At 35.6% G+C, this 18,162-nt stretch overlaps 1 protein-coding gene across 1 annotated transcript in view; it reads left to right on the plus strand.

The window, feature by feature from the left end:
- Nucleotides 1–9,564, plus strand: part of MIB1 (MIB E3 ubiquitin protein ligase 1) — a 77,634-nt gene extending 68,070 nt beyond the window's left edge. Inside the window, exons 18-21 of the mRNA XM_075704582.1 lie at nucleotides 861–939; nucleotides 2,495–2,608; nucleotides 3,771–3,871; nucleotides 9,122–9,564. Of these exons, the coding sequence (XP_075560697.1) occupies nucleotides 861–939; nucleotides 2,495–2,608; nucleotides 3,771–3,871; nucleotides 9,122–9,262 (435 nt within the window). The 3' untranslated portion in view covers nucleotides 9,263–9,564. The remainder of the gene's footprint in view (nucleotides 1–860; nucleotides 940–2,494; nucleotides 2,609–3,770; nucleotides 3,872–9,121) is intronic.
- Nucleotides 9,565–18,162: the final 8,598 nt, after the last annotated feature.

Here is an 18,162-nt window from a genome sequence, read left to right on the forward strand (position 1 = left end):
AACTTGGACGTTAGTTCTATGAACTGAAAGAGGTGGTCAAGGCCAGTAGGAATGGAGTGGTATGTGGTGTCTATGGTCACACTATATGTACAGTTCATCACATTAAAGGGCTTGAGAAACCCTAACCCAGAATATTAAAACAGATTACTATAAAAGTCTCTTATAAGTGAATATCATAGAATAGTTTGGGTTGGAAGGGACCTTTAAAGTTAGTCATCTAGTCCAACCCCTCTGCCATGAGCAGGGACATCTTCAACTAGATCAGGTTGCTCAGAGCCCTGTCCAACCTGACCTTGAATGCTTCCAGGGATGGGGCATCTACCACCTCTTTGGGCAACGTGTTCCAGGATTTCACCACCCTCACTGTAAAAAATTTCTTCCTTGTATCTAGTCCAGATCTACCCTTTTTTAGTTTAAAACTATTAGCCCTTGTCCTATTGCAACAAGCCCTACTAAAAAGTCTGTCCCCATCTTTCTTAGAAGCCCCCTTTAAGTATTGAAAGGCCATGATAAGGTCTCCCCAGAGCCTTCTCTTCTCCAGGCTGAACAACCCCAATTTAAGTATATATGGTTGACCAAAGAAGGAGAAAAGAATAAAGAAAAAGAAACATATACTGGCTTAGCTGCTTCTCTGTGCCTATCAGTGTACTGAACATATAAATATTGCCAGCAAATATCTATTCTTAGAAGTCAGTGTGATAAGTCATTGAAGTTGCATTTTGAGGTGTTGAATTAGTTAAAATAACACTAGATGGAGCTTCTTAAAGTCCACATGCCTTGCCAAAGAGCGTGTAAAAGCAAATTAATGTAGAGAGCGGGAGATAAACTTTTCTCACATGTGTGCTTATTGTTCTTTACAGATTGAAGAATGTGTAGTATGTTCAGACAAAAAGGCAGCAGTGCTTTTCCAGCCTTGTGGTCATATGTGTGCCTGTGAGAGTAAGTAAACTTGACAGTTGTTCATTTTGAAGTAATCTTGAAACAGAACATTTTTAATCAGATTGCTAAAAGCTTATTATCAAGTAAATTGGACCTAAAGTCAGATTACTAGTCTGGTGTGATAGTCAGAGTTTTGGCATTACTTGGCATGCTGGTAATGAAATAATTGGAGGACAAACTGGAGATTTTCAAAAATTCAGAAAGCAAGTGCTCTTCCATCTGAATTATTTAATTGTGAGTAGGCTTGCTCAGATTATAGGAGCCTGCTGTATATCGTTAAAACTTCTGAAGTAATTAGAATTAGTTTTATTGCCTTGTTGCAACTTTTTGGGGGCATTCAGATGAGCAAATGGTGTTTTAAAAGAATGTTGTAAATAAATATTTATTATGCTTCATTACTAATCTACAGATTTGCACAAAGGCTGTATTTTTGCCCTAAAAGACACATCATACATCTTTGCAAAGAGCACCAGTTATGATTCACTCTGATTTATCTCGTGTAGCAAAAAAAGACTTTTTTGGTTTTGAGAATATGTGGATGAGAATGCAGCCACCACCTTGTCACCAGACATTTCAGGGCTTTGTTGAAGGGGCATTTGCATAGAGAAGGACAGTCCTTGTTGCTGAGGATCTACATAAGAGGGAAGGTAATCATTCCCATAAGTGACTATTTGGTCTTGCTAAAGAAGTCTGGTTTCTTCCTCTGTTCTGGCTGAGACACCTGATACTGAATCACTGACTTTACAATTATCCTGATCTGGCCTCTTTCACTGTCTGCAGCTGAAAGATGATGAGAGAAGTTTTTTTGATTAGTTTCATAGGAAGAGGACGGCAAAAAGATTGATTGCAGTGGTGAAGGATTTCAGCAGTGCAATACACATCACCGAGTCTAAGCTGTAACAAGGACAACAAAAGGTTTAACAGATGTAGATGATTTCTTTCCAAATTATTTCCTGGATGTTGTCTTCAAGCAGCATGAGAGTCTTCAAATTTATGTAGTTTATAGGACCCACTCTGTTGATTCACAGTAACATTCAGGATTTATGAGACATAATTATTTGCCTTTTATAGAAGAATTACAACCTCCTTTCTAGGATTATATCAAAAGATACAGGTTTGCTCTTTTAGGGTAAGGAGCCACACCTGTTTGCCCCTGGAGCATTAGGACAGAAAGTGAGATTCTTTGTTCTAAAGGAAAAAGCAGGTAATCAAGACGTTCTTGGAAGTTCTGGTCTCAAATGTATGTGATTTTACTTTTTTAATTTCTGTAATTCTTGTGGAATAGACATCCATTTGGAGAAAGAGGAACCTGCTCACTTGACATATGTTAAAAGAAGATAAACAGAATAGGTTTCCTTTGAATCCCAAACAAGACATTGTTTATAGGTGTGATGTCCAGAAAATGATGTGAAGATGAACACAAGTAGTTATTTGTATTATAAGCATCTATTATGGCATTGCTATATAGTTACTGTGAATAAACAAGCTCATGGATGGGTAAGAATTAAAATGAAAGAGCAGGATTCAGAGTTGATTTATTTCTCTGTCCTCTCAGATTGTGCAAGCTTGATGAAGAAATGTGTACAGTGTCGGGCAGTGGTTGAGCGAAGAGTGCCTTTCATAATGTGCTGTGGAGGGAAAGGTACAGAAGATACCACTGATGATATTTGTGAGTGACTCCAAAACCCATACTTTTTCACATTCCCCCACCAACTTCTTATTCTTTTAAATGACCTAAATCTTTCCTATCCTTTTTATAGAAAAGTTTAATAAAAACAGTGTTAAGCCAGGTATCCATTGGCTGTTTGCATTACTTTCTACACTGGTAGGAGCAGATGTGATGGTTACACCAATCATTACACTAAAGGATTGCTTCCAGCATCCAGAGTAGAAGCTGAAACATATATGACTTCTTGGACACTTACTAATGTCCTATGAAGCAAAAGCTGAAGACTGTCTGTAACTGTGCAAATGAGCAAATAAATATTTTTTGGGTTTTTGTTTTGTTTTGTTTTTACTTCTGGAACTCTCTGACTGATAATGGTAAATATTTTGCATCTAGGTACAAGCAACTTTCATGACAGATTGTCCAGGTTTACATCTCCTGCTTTGACGAGTTTTTAAATTTATTGTGACTTCTCTGAATAATTTCTATGAATTATTTGTATTTATCTCTGTGTGTATGTGTGGTATGCAGTGATTGAGTTGAGTTTATGTGAATTGGAATATTAGGTCATTCTTGTCATACTGTTCTTAAAAGGACAAATATAACGATAATCCTTAAAATCAGGTTTTTAATGCTCACACTGGACATCTAAAATTTATCATTTGAAATAATTCTCAATTTTTCTGTTTCTTATAGTAACATTGCTTCCTGGATCAGTCAAATACAGGAATATTAATCTGAACTTGTTCAAATTTTGAACAAACTACCTCCAAGACACTTGTGCAGTTTTGAACACCAAATAGAATTGGCTGTATAGATAAAAAGTGGTTTTAATGTGAAAGGATTTGGCTTTATTTTTCACATGTGCAAAAAAACTTACTGCAAAACTTCACTGGCAAATAAGAACTCTGAGAACATTAAGGGGCTACAGGCATTTTGAGCATCATTACTGAGGAAATATTTGTCAAAGAAGCATTGCCACTAAACTCAAAAAAGTTCTTTATGAATTGAGCTGCAGTGATGTCGTAGTGAATTTAATTTGATTATAAAATGTTTGACTAACATTATTTCGGATAATTGAAAAATTGTAGTTAGTACGCTGGAAATAATCATTCCTGTTTCATTAGATGCGTAATTGCATATCTTTATTTTCTTTAAATTACAGCAAGTGGAAACATTCCAGTTTTGCAGAAAGACAAAGATAACACCAATGTCAATGCAGATGTACAGAAGCTGCAGCAACAGTTACAAGACATCAAGGAACAGGTAAAAGTGCTGGATAAAAATTTTATGGACCACCAAAATAATTGAAAAAGCCAGTGCATCTTCTGTTATTTAAAACAAAATGACGTGTTGAAGTGCTTCAGTTCTTAAATTTTAGTTAAATAACCAGGGTTTTTTATGTTGCTTGTATGTCTTCCATGTATGGTTTTTTTTTTAAAAAAAAGAAATCAAAATCAAGTGGCCATGTTTGATAATGCATCATCTAGAGCATCTGTGTTGGTGTGACTAAAAAAGGGTGCTCTGCCCAGTCAGTATGTTCTGTGCCTGTTTAGCTGACCCTGAGTGTGTAGGTAGAGCAGAAGCTGTTTTCACAGAACAGAAATAAAAGTAGGTATTATTTGCTATTCTGTATCTATCTGAATCTTTACTTGTCTGTTCATGAACTGCCTTTGAACAAAGGCTGGCAGTTACCTGTTGTACAAAGGCTATAGTTTTATGCACTCCTCAAAAAATTGTGTGGTTGCAAAATTAAAACCTTTGGAAGTACTGTACATGTAATTTGAATATTTGGAATATGAAGGATGAGGTTTGTCTTCTGTAATTATGCATAGTTTTTGCAGGAGGAAATTTATACAAATTGGCTATCGATTGTATTGATTATTCATTGGTTAAGTTACATGCAATTTAGAAATATAATGAAAACCAAAAATTAGTATTTCAGGTAACTGACAGTTACCTATTTAAATTTGTTATGTCTGTAAGTCTGGTTCCATTAGAAGTGCTTAAGAAGTTGTCTACATGTAGAACTTTCCTGTGTTAAATTCGTAAATTGTTTCCTTGCTTTTCCATCTGAACAAAGAAAACTTGATTTTGAGATTTTCCAGCAGTAAAGGACCTGGGGTCTCTGACTATTTTATGAACTTACTCTTCTAGAACCCTGATAATGTGATTTTTGGCTTCCCTATGTATAACACAATTGGAAGAAACTTTTCGTGGATACAGGAAACAAGCATTCTTACTGTATTACTTGCTGTTTCCTCTTGTAGGCTTACAACAGTCAGTAATACTTCAGTGATGGCAACATCACATCTAGTCCTGGTAGTTGTTGCTCTCAGCTGTTCCTGTGGATGAAAGCTGACTGAAGTGTTTAGATCACCAGTTTTAGGGCCCATATCTCTAAATGCCTTAAATTTGGGAGCTGATATGCTGTCTAGTTTGAACCTCAGTGGCACATCTGTGAAGAGATGTTCCTGTCGTATGGAGACTTGGCCAATACCCCAGTAATAGAAATTGAAATACCAATTCAAAACAGATTCCTCTTTAGTTTTTGTCTGTAAAAGAACATGCAGATTAAAAATTGTCATTTGAAAACTGCATGTCTGTCTTGATGATAACATCTGGAGTTTCTAGATATCTCTGATGTCTTACATCTCCTGTTTAGGTTCTGTTTTACTTTTCAACGTTGGATGTAAAGAATAAAGTTACTGCTTTGGCATTTAAAATTATATATGCAAAACATGCAGATGAATACTTAAATGCCAGTAATTATTTTCTTCAGATGTATTTTTTTCTTTTCTGGTTACTTTATTTTAGGAATTTAGAAAAGATTGGAGTTCTGTTTGGGTATGCTAATACTCTTATGTATGGAGATGTGAAAGAAAAACTATTTTGTTACAGTTTTTTCTTCTTGATTAGATGTGATCTCAGTTTTTTCAGTTTTCCTTAGGTGCTCTTTTATTCTGAACAATTTTGTCTCACCTTTGGGATTTGCTAGCCAGAATCTTTCTAATATCAGAAAGTTGTGCTGTATTAGGGAGAAGAGACTAATTACTTTATATGTGTCATTTTCTACTTGTATTTTCTGGGTTTCATATTTGCAGTAGTAAGAAAGATCTTAATACTGGAATGCTTTGAGAATTTAAGTGCACTCTTTTGCTTTGAAATGCCCTTTTGACCAATAATTTATTTTAAATCGGTATAAAACTGGAGATTGTTCAATGCCTCTGACTAGAAAGAGGTGGTTCTGGTAGTTCTTGTGTGCATCTTGGCTTGACTCTTCCATGTTTTCCTTAGTGTCTTTTCTGGTTAGTCTTGTGACAGGGCAAGTTGTGTATCATACTTGTGAGTAGCAAGTTGGATTTGATTAAAATTAGTCATCTCATCTTTTAAATATGTGCTTGAAGTGATGCACAGCATTCCACTGTAATTGTGTATTCTTTTGATTTGTGCTTTAACAGTTCGGTCTTCATGTTACGTTGATATTTTTGTACTTAAAATTAATTTGTTCTCTTTCAGCAGGTATAATCCTATGTTTCAACTCATACCTTCAATGATAATCTAATATGTTAGTGCAGCAAGCTTTTAAAACCATTTCTGGTGCCAAGCAGAAGTGATGCTGATGTCAACAGAATCTCCCACATCTGATGACCACACCATTCTTCAGGGATTCCCTGAATGTGAACCCTTTTGACTGTAATTGCAATACCTTCACTCCATTTCATACATAATCACCATCATCTGTCTAATATCTTATGTATGTTCCTTCACCATACTTACATCACTTTCTTTCTCCTTAAAAATAAATTTATTTTGTCACTGTGCACCTGTATATTGTTGGAAAAACAGTTTTGACTAATGAGGAATTGATATTTCAAGCAGTTCAAAACACTTTGTTAGTGGTAAAAATTGATTTGAATTCCAAACCCATTTATACTTAAAGGTACAATGAGCACATTTTCAGACTACTTTTACTTATCCAAGACAGTAATTCTCACACAGAACAGGTATAGTGCCTTTTTATACCATTTGTTTTCCTTCAAAAGATGGGAGTCAAATGCTTCATGCAGGTAAAAGAAGTGGAGTGTGGTTTCACGGAGAGAACATTCTGACAAACTATAACAGTACAATAGAAACAGATAGTGCTTATTTCCTGCTGCTGCGGCACAAATTTGGTATAAGGCATCAAGTGAACTCTCTTCCACTGTAAAAGTGCTTATAAGCTGGTGGTTAAGTAATGAGTGCTCCTTGAAAGTTGGATAAAACTCAGTTATTTGGGCTTGTATCCCACTGGGAAACTGCTGAACTAATCAAGAAAATCCTTGTCAGAATAGAATTGTATAGCAAACAGGAAGTCTGGTTGTTCCTGCCAGCTGAATTCTTCTGCTGTGTGAAGTAACTTAAATGTGAAAATATTAAGAAATTAAACAGCTAATGTATTTTAAATACTCTGTATTTGTACTAAGCAGGAGAAATGGGGCAATTTGCTAATACTGCATGCAATTGCAGAAAAAAAAATCTATAAAATGAAAATGTTAGGATTTCTGTGCTTCACTGAATGAAATAATCAAAGGTAATGGTGTTTGAACAGACTTTATTTTTTTTTTTATTATTTCTGAGTCCCTTGATGGATGTTACCATTTTCAAATGATGGTGTGGCATTTGCAGAGAAACAGACCCTTGTAACTTCAGTAATTCTGACATTATATTTAGGCACAAAAGCAAATAATTAAGGTAAATACATAGAATAGAGGCTTCAAGTTTTTTCTTCAAAGATAAGATTTGGGTTTGCTTTGTCAGTCCTTTGTCTGTCAATACTATCAATATTTGATGTCAATACTATGAGGTTATAGACACTTGTCACAGGATAGCTATATATGCATTGGAAATAGCTGTTTCATTGATATTTGAAGACTGTAGGTTACTGGAGGAAGAATGCTTTAATTGTCCCATTGGGATGTGAAAGTGATGACTTGGTGTGAATGGAAAAATAAGCAGGACTGACTGACAGTTCGTCTTTTGCAAATTTTTTAGTTTGAGAGTGTTTTGTTATAGTACTGTGGAAATTCTGACAAAGCTGGAGCACAGCATTTTTGGGAAGAGTGAAAGGGTTTTTTTTAAACATAAGTTCACATAAGGTCTTATCTGGAAGTTTTACATTCCTGCTAGCCTATTATATTGGTGTCCTGCAGATTAAAATAGGCATTTGGCCAGACTCCATGCCAATTTAAACTCTGTACAAGCAGACTGATGGTGAATTTTTTTGGTCTTCAAGTAAGCTATCTACTCTAGGAAGTAATACCTATTGATTCCATAGAAAGTATGCTTTAAGGTTATACTGAATAGGGTTCCTGCTATGGATCCTCTTTCTCATGAGATGAACAAACTGAAGTAAACCTGCAATGATGAGTATGGAAACAAGTCACAGGTGCAAGGAGGTGATAAAATGAATTTGCATTTGAAATATGAGCCCTGTCAGTATTTCGTATTATATATGAGATCAACATTTATGTAAGTTATGAGTAGTGTGTCTCAGATCTGAGGACATCTTAGATTTGATTTGTTGGGCTACAGAATGGTCTTAACAATTATCATCTAACATCTATTCATTTACTAACCTTTGATAAACTGTTATAAATGAAATCCTAATATGGCTGCAGTATGTTTATGGTGAAGGAACATGCCTTACCAAAACTCCAATTTCTGCGTGTGACAAAAGGTGAAGGACACTGTTCCTTAGTGGCTTGGTACAAAATGAACTTTGCTGTTGAAGAACTGTAGGAGATCATTTTTGGGCATTAGCAGTCACTTTAATGTTCAGCAATTAAAACTGATTTTAAAAGTTTGCTGTGCTACTTTTATGACTGAAGGTCACAGGTTTATTAAATTGTTCTTCATTTAAAACTTGAGGTGGTGTTCTGGTTGAAAATCTAGATAACTTACATGAGCAAAGTCTGGAATTACCAGTATTGAATCTTTACGTATAATACTGATTATGCAGCATTTTTATTACTTCTGCATGTGTTTAGTGCTTGGTGTTTAAAGGTAAGTATATGAATGGCTAGGTAGCCTGAGGAGACATTGGTAAATCATTATCCAAGCACTGTACACATAAAGCTGTTTGTGGTGTTTGTTCCCTGGAAGATTACATGACATAACGGGGAATGTTGCTGAAGAATGTCTTAATGTTGCATACTTGTGTAGTGATACGGAAAATGTGATGTCAACCTACTACTAGATTGTCTTATTTAAAGGGATCATATTTGGAAAAAAGCCACATAGTTTTTGTGCCATGATGGGGTAGGAAAAGCCCAAATATTTTAAGCCAATGTGAAGTAAAAATGTGATTTAAAAAAAAAATTAGTTTTCAGGTTACTGGCTGGGTTATGCTATGGCAATGATCTGCTATGCTTAAGATGGCATATTTTTTGTTAAATTTCAATAATTTATATATTGCATATTTGATACTGTATCACTGCTGCCATTGACTATGTAACCTGTCATAATTTTTTACAGACTATGTGTCCTGTCTGTTTGGACCGTCTGAAGAATATGATCTTTCTCTGTGGCCATGGAACATGTCAACTTTGTGGAGACCGAATGAGTGAATGCCCTATATGCCGCAAGGCAATTGAACGAAGGATCCTTTTGTATTAAGTAATGAAACCAGTGTCTTTTACTAGCTTATGAAATAGTAAGGACATTTTGATGATTTAAGTGTCCGGAAGTTTGAAAGGCAGTAAAGGGTTCTAATGAAAACATTTCTAATACTGTAACACAGGCTCATTACATGGTAATTGTTTAAAGACTGTGAACACACCAAATAAGAGAACAGTATTTGAACAGTCAGCTTTTAGCTTTACTCTTAAAAGACATCTAAGCCTGAAGCTAATTTAAAGCGGTCTTTTTTTCATTTTCTTTCTGTCTTCTTCTTCCCCTTAAAGTTTAAAGGGACAATCTTATTTTGGTTTCAGTCATTTTTTTTTAATGTATGTATCAGGTTTCAAGTGATGTAAGCGTTATTTTTTTTATATTGTCAGTTAATATCAAATATAAATATTTAGAATTTTTTTTGTTTATGCTTTTCTGGAGAATGTTGAAATTTCCTGTGACACTTATGATTCACAATAATTTCTGTCTTGAAATATACAACAATGCAAAATCAATACAAAGTATATACACAGTAGTAATAAATATACTATTCCCATAAGATCAGGCCCCAAAATACAATGTTAAGGTAATTCTAACTTTGTCAGGCCCTTTGCTGAGGAAGGGTTGCGAGGGAAACAGTAAAAATTAAAATCTGGTTTAGAAACATTATGTTCCCAAAACTGCACTCTAGTCTAACAGGTTCAAGCTAACTGAAATAGTGAACTTCTTAATTCTGCTAGCCATGTAATTTTGTATAGAATTGCTTTTAACTTGACTGGAAAGGAAAACATTTGGGTCAGTTAACCATTTCAGATGAGTGGATTTGATCAGTTGTAGAGGAACATATATATATATATATTTGTGGGGCCATTTAAAATTTCTGGGTCTATGAATTAGGAAATCTAGAGATTTTGCAAGATTTACTCTCTTAAATTAGTTTTATTGCCTCCACGCACACAGTGTCAACAGCAAAAGAGAAGATTTTATATTGCTTATTCATCTAAGTTGGGTGTTAACACCAGAACTTATTTGTGAACATTACTGGGTAATCCTGCAAATGAAGATACTGCTGACAGAGCAGTGAATTTTGTGAGCCATGCCTAGGTGAGTTGAAGCTGGCTGAAAGAGTTAGCTGTCACTGATGTGACAGAGGTGTTCCTGACCCTGAAAATGCTACTGTCAGGAACTGCAAACTATTAACATTTTGATAACAAGTACATTCTTCCATCTTTTTGGATGGAAGAAAGTATGCTGTTTTAAGGGTCTCTTGTAGCTGAAAGGAATGTGTGTTTACTGCTAAGCGATTCAGCAGTTTTCTGAGTGCATAGTTTATGTAACCCTTTTGCATTGTGCAGATCTCATTTGGATGTGCTCTTGCAGAACAATAAAGAAATCCATGCTGGAGTCACTCAGGTGCCTTACTTGCAGCTTAGATTAATTTCTCATTTGATTCTCATTGTGTATGTCAAAAATGTGGAAAAAGGGATAGTTCAGGGGAAGATCCAAGTAAGGATAAAGGCATAAAATTGTGATCTCTTCAGACAAATTGATCTCAGTCTTTTGAAGCTTATGTTGATGTGCCTGAATTGTGCAAACGTTGGCAGAAGTCTCAGAAGAATGATGCTAGTAAAGATAGGTGAACTTCTAACCAATGAGGTTTAAATACTGAGTAGAGTTTTCTAGGAAACAACTACAGTGATATATTGGAAAAATGTATGTAGAGTGGCTTCTAACATATCAAAGTGATGTAATACACAGCCTTTCTATAGCCATCTTTAATCCTGATCGAGAATTGCAAATGTTCATCATTCGTTTCAGGAATTTTTCATTGGACACTCTCAATCTGGAATCAATATAGTAGTCTATTTTGTTTTGTATACTAGTGGTCAGCTGTTCTCAGATTATCTGTGTATCTGTCATCTTGGCCAAAGGAAGTAGCCCTCCCTTTTCTTCTTGGGTCCCTATTCTAAAATATCAAAATTTCAAGGAGCTTTGGAAAGTTTTTTTGGTATAAGGCTTTTTCTCAGTTCAGCATTTCCTCCACTTAAGCGTTAGCTCCACTTAAGCTCTGAGTGCACCTGAGTGTTCACTGCAATTTTCATTTGGCCAATATGTGTGTCACTAAGTCTGATTTTTTTGTAGCGTGTTTGACAGCTGAACTTTCTATAGTAGGCTTCAGTTTCCTGTCAGTCTTCCCTCTAAAAATAACTTTGTAATAGGATGTGCCATTTGACAATCCATTCTGAGTTTTAGCCTGTAATGCATCCGATCTGTACCTCAGTTTCCTCTGGCTCTGGTCGACATTTTGAATATTGTGTCCTATTTATTATTCAAGGGGACCTCTATGAACTGTTGTCAGCACAAAGGCAGGGTGGATTTCTTCTTGATAATGCAGCTCAAAACTGAAACCTCAATATAGCAGTTGGCATTTTCCTAGTTTTTTTTCACCAGAACAAGCCAGAATTACTTGAAAGTATTCCACCTTAGCATCAATTGAATAATTCAGCTGAGTAAGAACTGATCTAAAGCGTCCTGGGTGGGAAACTGGAGGTGAATGTTAAATACTCCTTGTCTGCAGGAGGCACATACTGTAGCATAGATAGGTAAGTGCCCTGTTATGCTTGTACTTTTCAAGAGAGAAGCTGTAAGTTATCTTATAACACTCTTAATATTCGGATGGCATCACAGTCCTATGGAAATAGAGACAATGACTGAAGGTATTGCTATAGGAGCAGCTGTAGTCTTCTGTACTGTAGTCACACCAGATGTATGTGACTGCATATAAGGTTGTGATTGGACTCATTCAGCAATGTTGCATGCCAGTTGAAATTAAAGTATGTCAACTTCATGCTATTATGGTGCCATGAGAAACAGCTGAACTGGAAAAACTAGGTAAGCTAACTGACATGCTTGAATTATTCATATAGGTCTCTTATTAACAGGTGAAAGAGCTGTATCTGGTATTGGGAAGGCTACACAGTGCTTGCCTTTCAGAAAACTTAATGAGGACAAATGTTTGCAAATCCAGTATCGTTTATGAAAATAGACATTTAGGTTCACACACTTTGGATTCTGATGTAGAAGGTGAGCTAGTGTTGTTGAGGAAGTTAGTAAGTTCATTCACTCAATTTAGTCTGGTATCATCTGTGCAACGTGCACAGACTGCAAATGTTTAATTGGATAACACTTAAATAATTGAAGGATGAAAAACAAGCTCAGTGGGAAGGCAAAGGGGATCATAACAAGTAGGACAGTTGAGGATATGTCATTGTGCCTCTGTCTTCAGCAAAAGATGAAAGTGTAAATCTCATTATTATTATTATTATTGTCACTATTACTAGGGAGCAAAGTGAAAATGAGAGAAAAATCAGTAAGGCATTTATCTCCAATATATTGTAAAATCATAAAATGTAAGAATTGCAAGCTTTGGTGGTCATAATTATCCCCCAGTATTTAATAGCAATTTTGAAATGAAATTGAATGAAATATCTGTTTGTTTCTTGAAAAAGAAGGCACCTCATAATATATATAATTCAGGTGTGAGGTATGCTCAGATGTTTAAGTAAAATACTTTTTATCTTTTTCCATTTAGTAAAATACATGAATGGTTACATCAGTACACAGTGATTTAAAGTATAAAGACAACCTAAGAGGCTGATAGAATATGCTAAATAGATGTAGCTTGTTAACTTCTGTATAACTATGTTTGACTTTTTCCCCAAGCCTACTGTCTATCATTTACTATACCCCAAGCACATATGGCACTTCTCAAAATTTGGCCTATTATTACCTACTTGCCTTTTGTTGAAACACTGTATACTTGTATGTTGGGGCTTGGAGGAATCTCTTTTTGCTGAAGTGGATACTGAAAATTACACTGGCAAGAGAATAAACAAGTTACTTTGTAAATGTGAAAGTTTGATTAGGAGGTGGTATTCTTAGCTTGGACTGGGTGAGGATATAGCAGATTTGCACAGGTACTTGTGCCTTGTTAGCATAGTCTTACAATCGGTATTTTAGCTTCTTTTAAAGACATGAAATGGTCTTTTAAAAATAATCTGATTTAAGTACTTATTGTGTAGATATTTTCTAGAGATGAAGTTTTACATATGCCTAATCATTTTTAGCAGTGTTAATTGCAGTCTGTGTAAACACTAATTGTTTGAAGAAGCTGCTTTGAGCTAGCAGTCTAAGCTTCCTCTACAAAATAACATGTCAGAAACTTAATTTTACTCTTCCAGTAACAGCTGGTGAACTGAAGAGCCTATCCTGTTCTTTGTGCTGCATGGGTAAAGTTTTCACTTAAAAAAACCCAACAACACTACAGCCTAACTTTTAGCAGTGCTACCTCCTTTCTGTCAAAGTACTGAATTCTTCTCTAGTTGTTCTTTGTCTTTGGGAAGGGATGGGGAACGTATCAGTTTTGTTTTGCTTCATCAGTTTTGATGTCTGAATACATTGCAAAGGTTTTGGTTTTTTACTGACTGTATAAATTACATACAATAGAAGTGTGTGATTTGCCACAATGTACATTGTATATCATTCTTGCATAAATTGCTGGAATTTGTACTATTGTCTTTTTATGCATTTCATAACTTGTTTGTGTTGACAAAGCAAAACTGTCATCCGCAGAAGTTTTAGTATGTGTCGTTTTTGTAGCTAAGCCTGTGGTAAATATGAAAGTTCTGACTCAGGGCTTTTTAACAACTTAAACACGTTCACAATATTCTTCAGCACATCTTGAAGAGTATTAGAGATTTAATGACTGTACAGTGCCTTGATAGAACTGTTGGATGGGCAGCAGCCGTGGAGTCCTTACAGAATGCAAGTATCTTTTGGATCCAGTTAATGAGTTGATGTTAATATAATTGTAATACCCCTGCCATGGATTTATAAACTTGTATATACTTTCTGTAAAGGAAAATAGGCAAATTTAGGTATTGTTAAGCTTTCTGAAAGTTGTTTGATTGTTGCACCAGTCATGGGGGGCTGAAGGGTGTGGTATTCAAATTTACAGAAGCAGCATTTGTGGCAAAGACAGCTGATAAAATGTTCTATATATGACATCTTTAGTGTGAGGGGAGAAGTCATTGTATAAACAAACATGTAAAAATACCTGCTTTACTCTGGCCCAGTAAGTCTTTTGTAAGAGAGAGAGAGAAATAATTGGCAACAGATCCGTATGTTTGCATGTCATTTCATAGTTAGAAACATTTAAGTCTCATTTTGAGCTTCTAGGAAATACTTTCTTTGTCCCAAGCTTAGTGTCTTTATGAATGCAAACTATTCATATTAGAAAACAGGTTTTACTGAACCACAGGAACATTTTTGCTTGTGTTAAAACCAACTTTGTATTTTCAGTAAATTGTAGATTTTTGACATGACTGTTTATTGGAGAAATTTAAGGTTGTCTGTGTGAATGTAGTGGATTTCTGTATGCAGATAGCATTATGTAATTGCTTTCATTAAAACTGCTTAGCAAGGTCTAAGCTTTTCAAAGGAAATGCTAATGTACTGTATGGTTAATAAAACTTATTATATAAGATGTATACTGACTTTTTCAAAAGCTTTGATTTAAAACTAATTGGACTGAATTAATACTGGGGGGGGGTGGGGGGTGGGGGGCGTGCACATGTCATTGGGAAGGGAGTGATGGCTCATTTGACTTCCTCCTTCTTAGTTGTAATGATGTTAGATGTCGCCACGGAATTAGAAAATTGTATACCTGAACAAATGTTTGGTAAATTGTTGACATACAATGTTTGGAAGTGCACCAGACTTTATTGAGAAAGTTTGCAATCCAAACTTCAAAAAATTCTGGTTCTTTATAATGTATCCCTGAAGAGCGAGTTTCTAGCAACATCAGAAATGCTACGTGCCTTTGAATCTCCCAGATACTCAAATATTATTTAAGCAGTGCAGTAGAAGTATGAAGGGTGGATTATGTTGTAACAACAAAAAAGTTGGTTTAAAATTTTTATCTGTGGCGTATGTGCAAATTTTTCTGTAAATAGGCAGTTCATAATACTGATTAGAGCTGCTGTTAAGTTTATGTTAGACTCCGGGTTTATTTATAATTTACAGATCTGGCTACATGAATGTGAGCATTTAAAAATCTCCTACCAGATACAGTAACTCCCATATTCTGAGACAACAGTTGCTGCATCATAGTTTATACTTTTAAGATTTAATTTAATGGATGCATTCAAAAATATATATATATGTAATGAAAGGCAACAAAACCAACCAGACTTCAATGACTTAGTGTTTTAATTTATCCTAGTGTACAGGTGAAAAATGAATTGACAGAATAAAAAGTTTGTTGCTCTCTTTCTCAGTTTCTTTTCATTTGTCAAGATTTCTTTAACTTTGTTTTATATGACAGGTCTATATGAAAACGTATTTCCAGATATCTATCTTTTTAACTTTTTATTTGAAAACAATTGTTGCAACTTGTCAAAATACATTTTAAATAGCCAGTTTTTCTTTGCTTTGGGACTTACAAGCTGTTCACATACTTCCCCATACCTGTTCCTTGAAAGTGATGGGAACAGTGTTGGCATAGGTTTAAGACTTGGTCTATGTGGTCTCTAGGGTTTCAGCCCCTAATGTTGGTCACAATGTTTCTTTGCTTGTGTTTGATACTGATGTTTTTAGATTTTGAGAAGGCTGCTTCATACTGTACAATATAATTCATATAATACTTTATAATCTAAATACTGTATAATATGATTAATCTCTGTATAATGCTCTTTGTTCTTACTAATTGCAGCTTATCCAGTATGCAGCCGTCTGTTTGCAACAGGGATGATGAAACTCCATGGAGATTTCCTTTGGATTTGACATTTGTTTAAGTGCAGAGGGTGGTTCTTTATGGGTGTACTCTGTTTTATTTAGGGAAGAAAAATTAGCGTTATTTGAATAAAAAGTGATAGCCTGCCTTTTCAGACTTGGTTTTCTACAATATGGAAAGGTAATTTCAGTTAGAAACAGTATCACTGAAGATCTTGTGCTTTGTGCAGCCCTGTTCCAAGTCAACAAAGTAGCATGCATTGGAAAGCTTTTACTTTAAAGCCTGTCAGCTGTTCTTGATGTTTATGAAAAGGCTTTGGCTGAAAATTACGTTAGGGATTTAAATACTGTGTTCCCTTTGGAGTAATGCGAGTACTATGTCCAGGCTCTCCAGGAGATAGGACGGTGGTTTTTTGTTTGGTTGGTTTTTTTAAAAGGAGTCTTTAGAGAGTGATGCTATGATGGTTTGAAATAGTTTAAATTACATTAGAAATCAAGAACTATGAGAGCTGATAATGTATAAGTTCTGTTCTGTAACAACAGTGCAAGAATTCAAGTTACAGGAAACGCAGTACAAAATCTATTTCTTACAGTTAGGATTTGTTGGGGCTTACTTGACTGCCCTGAAGAAGTTAATACAAAACTTAATTTCTGTAAAATTGCCTAAAATCATGAAAATACACTTGTGAGACTATACTGACCCCTTGCAACACTGTAACACCATTTCACTGGATTTTCCTTAAAAATAAATCTGAGGGAGGTAAGTAGACAAACTTAAATCTGAGCTGATTTCCCTAGTGATGCTTGTGCATCCTAAAATATATGAGTATTTCTTCCACAAGGGGTCAGTAGCACTCTCCATTTGTGACCGGTTTTTGGTAATATAAGCACAAAGCAAACAAGGGATAAGGATAATGATGATTGCATTAATATGTGGGTGGACCAAACCTCACTTGTCCCCTTCTTCAAGCAGGCTAAGTATAACTAGCTTATTTGCTGACTTCAGTAAGCACCATATTCTATCCTCTGACTCTCATGTGACATGAACATTGCTACTATTGATTAGGGCAAAGTTCCAGTGGAGTGTTTACCTTTAGCTCTAGTTGAAAGTATTCATTTAGTCTAGCTTTTTTTCACAAGCATGCAGTTGGAGCAGATAAAACTATATGAGAGAGCTTGTCCAGCGGGCAGGGGAAAAGAATTCTTGTATTGAGTGTCCCACATATTCTTAATGATAACCACAGTCTCCCTAGATGGCTAGAGCTGATTAATATTTTCCACCCTATAGTAACACAGCTTACAGTTAAATATGCTTTGAACCCTATCAGTCTGCTCAGTGGAGGAATGTCCAGCTTCTCAAGGCTTCCCTGAGTATGCAAGTTACCTGGAGACAGAAGTTTGAAGTAACTCATTATCTTTCTACCAAGAGGCTGAACAGACCAGGCAGTTATTCCCTAGAAAAAAATTTCTAACCCTTGTACCAAAGGCATATTTCACAAATGGGAATCTACATATGGCCAGTGTCATTCAGGTTGGCACGGGTTCTTACTTACGCTTGCTGAATTAACAAGGGACCTTCTTTACCTTCATGTTTGCAAGTCTTGTCATTCTCTGCTTTGCATCTGTTACAGTTTTCACATTTCATGTCTACAGTGGTTCTGTCCCCCACTACTCAAGTCCTCCATTTAAATTCTTTCTACATCTGTGTTTTTGATAGCAGAACTGTGTCCCTTCTTTCTTGATGTGTCCTTTCTCAATGTAGTGCTTTCCTTGACTCATTAAAATTAATCTCCATTACACTGAAGTTGGCACAGTGCCTTTGCATAAGCCGAGTGGGGCCCTATCCTTGTGTCTGACTCCACTCTTAATTGCATATAGTGACAGGAGGAGTTCCTGAAGTCAGTCTTAGCAAAATTTCACATTAATTTATCAACAACGCTTTATTTCTCTATATTGGCGCTATAAGAAAGTTTGTGGCTACCACCTAGGTGGTTGTGGTAGGGTAGAGGTGCTTCTTTTGGTTTAGTTACAGTGTTCTCGACCATATGAGGAAAATCAGGAACAAGTAAATGTTTCAGGGTGGTTTTGCAATTATACAGCATTTATTTCCCAAT

The sequence above is a fragment of the Pelecanus crispus genome, chromosome 2 (genome assembly GCF_030463565.1).
Source record: "Pelecanus crispus isolate bPelCri1 chromosome 2, bPelCri1.pri, whole genome shotgun sequence".
NCBI classification, from domain to species: domain Eukaryota; kingdom Metazoa; phylum Chordata; class Aves; order Pelecaniformes; family Pelecanidae; genus Pelecanus; species Pelecanus crispus.